Raw genomic sequence first — 3,858 nt, forward strand, 5'->3', positions numbered from 1 at the left:
GTATATCCCTGACCCTGCTGGCTACACTATTTCACTTATACAAGATAGGATGCCATGGGCCTCCTTGGCCATCTGGGCACTTTTATTTTACTCTGAAACTAGAACTCTGCAATCAAAAAAACTCTACTATCAAAATCTCTCCATCTATGACCTGTGTTACCTCTTTGTCAGTTTTTCCTTACTGCTTATGAATTACCACTATCCTCTTTCTGTTCTTTGTGAGAAGTGCTGTCAAGGCAGATATTTGGATTTCTCAGGTAAGAGAGATTTTAATTTTGCATGCATGTCTGTCTACTTCCCTTCATCATTTTGGAACATGCTCCCAAGCCCATACAATCACATTACTAGGAAACTCCCTGTAACACCCAGTAGAATTGAATGCTCATTTGTGTTTCATGAACGTACACTTCAGAAAATCTGATAAGATATTGCTGGTGCAATTAGTCACACACTGCCACTGTACAGCAGGCTCAGAACCACGTCCATATCTTTCTTTTTAAACAAGTGATTCATTTTAAACAGGTATTGATAGCAATATATATATATATATTGCTATTTAATATTCTACTTGAAATACATTATGTTTGTCAAGACAATTTAAAAATTTGCCTATCACCAGGTAGGTCTGAATCCAGTCTCTGCTTGCAGCTGTCTAAACACAGAGGGGAAATTTCCCTAGAGTACTGAAATTTTCTGAAAATTTCCCTTTACGGTGTTAGCAGCAACTCCTATGCTAGTTCTGATGGCTTCTGTGCCTAGAGTTATTTTAAATGTTCTATCATCAGATTTCATAGACGTGGAACTTGTAGTCACACCTGGTGTGTGATTTTTATCTACAGTAAAGCTCCCAGGGCTGCTACCAACAACGAAGATACAGCATCTTTGCAGTGCTGATGTTATTTTGAGTGGGAAAAGAAGGCAGAAAGAGAAGACAAGCAGGGTCTGCTGCTACTATTATTTCTGCAGTATCCAAACATTCATGTTAGAGTAAGTCACAAACTTTGCCTTACTTTTGATATCAGTATTTCCAATTCACATTGATATTTAGCCTAGACCTTCGAAGATGCTTAAATCACCTACCTAAGTTTGCCCTGCTGATATCTTATACACATTTAAGAATCATGTTGTTACTTCTTGCAAACAGCAAGGGTAAAAGTTTCTACTTTTCATAAGCATGAAGTTAGGATTTTGTAAATATATTTAATAAACAGAAGCTTGAAAGTCTAGCACATTAACAAGCAGGTTACTTGTATTCAACCAATGCAATTACAGCTAGTGGACTGAAAGGAAGTTAGAAAAGGAAGTGTAAAGAATAGACTATAGATAGTGTAATGTTGATAGTAATCATTATGCTTCTTTTCAGAGAAGATGAAGAACTCTCTGCTTGCAGCTATCATTTTATTTGTAGCAGGTGAGTTTTCATTTGATGCATGATTTGCTACTGTTTATACGTAGTAAAAATTCTAAAGATTACTCAAAGACAAGGATGTATGATTTAAGTCATTAGTGGATTAAAGACTCTGGGTAGAAAAAACTACAATTAGTAAAAGATTTCCCTATTTATTTTACAGTTGTCTTGTTAAATGTATTCTTTTTTATTCCTTAGATTCCTGTAACTATTTAAGCTGGGATTTTCCATTTTGCAAGCAGCTTTCAGGTGCGTAAACATTTCTCACACGATGACTACTTAATGACAAAGATGGAGATCTTTGCTGATGGAAATATACCAGCTGAAGTGACTGCATTTGAAACATGGCATAGGGCTTTTTGGTTGAAATTCAGAATGTAGAAGCTGTGAATTTCTTACTGTTTCCCAAGACCTCACTCCCTATTGCAGGGCTGAAGGCACGGGGTCTATCTCTGTTTCTTGTTTCTGGGGGCCTCCTAGTGGCCTCCTCAAAAGACAATAAAATCTGTAACGTTTATATTAACAAACTTTTATGGTTTAGATTTAATTAACACACTACTGTCAGTGGCAAAATGGATCATTCAAATATTTATCAGTAGACAGCATGGTGGTCATGTGGAATTTATTGTAGGCAGAAATAATCCTACTTGCTAAGAGCCACAGCAGGGAAGGTACATTTTCTAGTACATAGTACTGTATGAGATATCATAGTAAGACTATTTATCTGAAACTAACCATGCATTATTTTCTAAGCCTTGCTGTTATCCCACTGGACTAAATTCAAAGCGCTACTGAGAATACCAGACAAATAAGAACAAAATTCTAGAGTGGAAAAACTATGCCTCGTCTGCCTGCCTGGCTGTTTCTTTGTTTTAAAAAGGAAATTAGATTGTGCTATCTTTGGTACAGGAAAAGTTTTCTCTTTGCACACCTCTGAGTGCTGTCTTGGTACAGGCCTAAAAATATTGCAAGGTATAGAGGAACTAACAATACATATGTTCTTTCAGGGAGAGCAGTACAGTAAAACTAAAAACGAACAGGATAAAACTGAATGTGCATAAGTACACTAAATCTCCCAATTGTAGGACAATTGAAAACATGGTAATAAGGCGTTGTCAGCTGAAGAGTGTAATACAGGATTTGAGTATATGGGCTGGGGCAGCAGGTGTGGGGTAAGCTAATACAGAGTTTCCATGCATAAAAACTACTCTGCTACTATTTTGCCTTGACTATTTTTAAACTCTCTCATAGAGAAAAAAAATTCTGGTAAAATCAAGAGCATGAAGAACAACACAAGCCCTTTCTTTTCTTAAAGCAGACAGGTCTGCAACAGTGTGGTCACCACTTGGATCTCAGTTAATAGAAATTATCTGGGAAGAAGTTAACAGAAATTTTGTAGAAGGTTGAAGAGATTTCACCTCACAACCTCTCCAGAACTATTATTTCACATGGTTTCAAGAGTAGCATATTACAAACATACTGACATAAAGTGTTAGAGAAGTTCCAAAAAGGTTTATTTTCAGGTGTTTCTTTAAAAGAAAATAAGAATTACCAAACCAAAGAAAGGCTCAATTCAGAGTAAAAGAAGAGGAGAACATAGAGAGCAGTTGCTCCTTTTCCCAATTCTTAGAGTACCATGTAGAGGATGCAAGTGAGCAAGATTTGGTTTGGTGGCTGGACTAGAAAGCAAAGAATTCCATAATTATTTATATTGCTGTAGAAACAAGCAAGACCTGATCTCAGCCTTCAAAAAGGAATCTGCAAAAGCCTATAAACTAATGCATCAAAATTTCATTGGAAATGCATGTTTCTTCTGGTGGGAGAAAGAGGTTTTGTGGAATGGTGGTCTTAAGTCAGAGCTATACTGACATATTTTCTCATCTAAATCTGCTGTTAATTTAAATATATAACTGACATCTAAACAATGGAGAAAATTCCAAGGATAGCTTGTCCCTCAGGTTATATAAAGAGATCACTCTGAATATGGAAAAGAGGAAGACCAATCTTTTATCACATAACTTGGGTAAATTTGATAACTGATCTATAACACTAATTCCAGAGACATATATTTACTTACTGAATATCAAACATTTCCTGTTTAATATTGATGAATTTATTGGCATGTGATTAAACCTACTAAATACAAGAATAACAGGGTCCTATTCATTATGGAAGAAAAAAGCTATATTGAATATCCAATGTATTTTGAGATCTTTATCTACTTTTCTGAAAGAAAAGAAAAGAAAAGAAGAGAAGAGAAGAGAGGAGAAGAGAAGAGAGGAGAGGAGAGGAGAGGAGAGGAGAGGAGAGGAGAGGAGAGGAGAGGAGAGGAGAGGAGAGGAGAGGAGAGGAGAGGAGAGGAGAGGAGAGGAGAGGAGAGGAGAGAGAGGAGAGGAGAGGAGAGGAGAGGAGAGGAGAGGAGAGGAGAGGAGAGGAGAGGAGAGGAGAGG

General features: G+C 36.9%; 1 protein-coding gene across 1 annotated transcript in view; it reads left to right on the plus strand.

Moving 5' to 3' along the window:
* Positions 1–1,368: 1,368 nt before the first annotated feature.
* The window catches only part of LOC306956953 (interleukin-6 receptor subunit beta-like), a gene marked incomplete at both ends in the record, with an annotated part of 28,064 nt that continues 25,574 nt past the window's right edge, over positions 1,369–3,858 (plus strand). Inside the window, 2 exons of the mRNA XM_079548284.1 lie at positions 1,369–1,411; positions 1,607–1,657. Of these exons, the coding sequence (XP_079404410.1) occupies positions 1,369–1,411; positions 1,607–1,657 (94 nt within the window). The remainder of the gene's footprint in view (positions 1,412–1,606; positions 1,658–3,858) is intronic.

Source organism: Tetrao urogallus (genome assembly GCF_951394365.1).
Source record: "Tetrao urogallus genome assembly, chromosome: Z".
In the NCBI taxonomy this organism is placed as follows: domain Eukaryota; kingdom Metazoa; phylum Chordata; class Aves; order Galliformes; family Phasianidae; genus Tetrao; species Tetrao urogallus.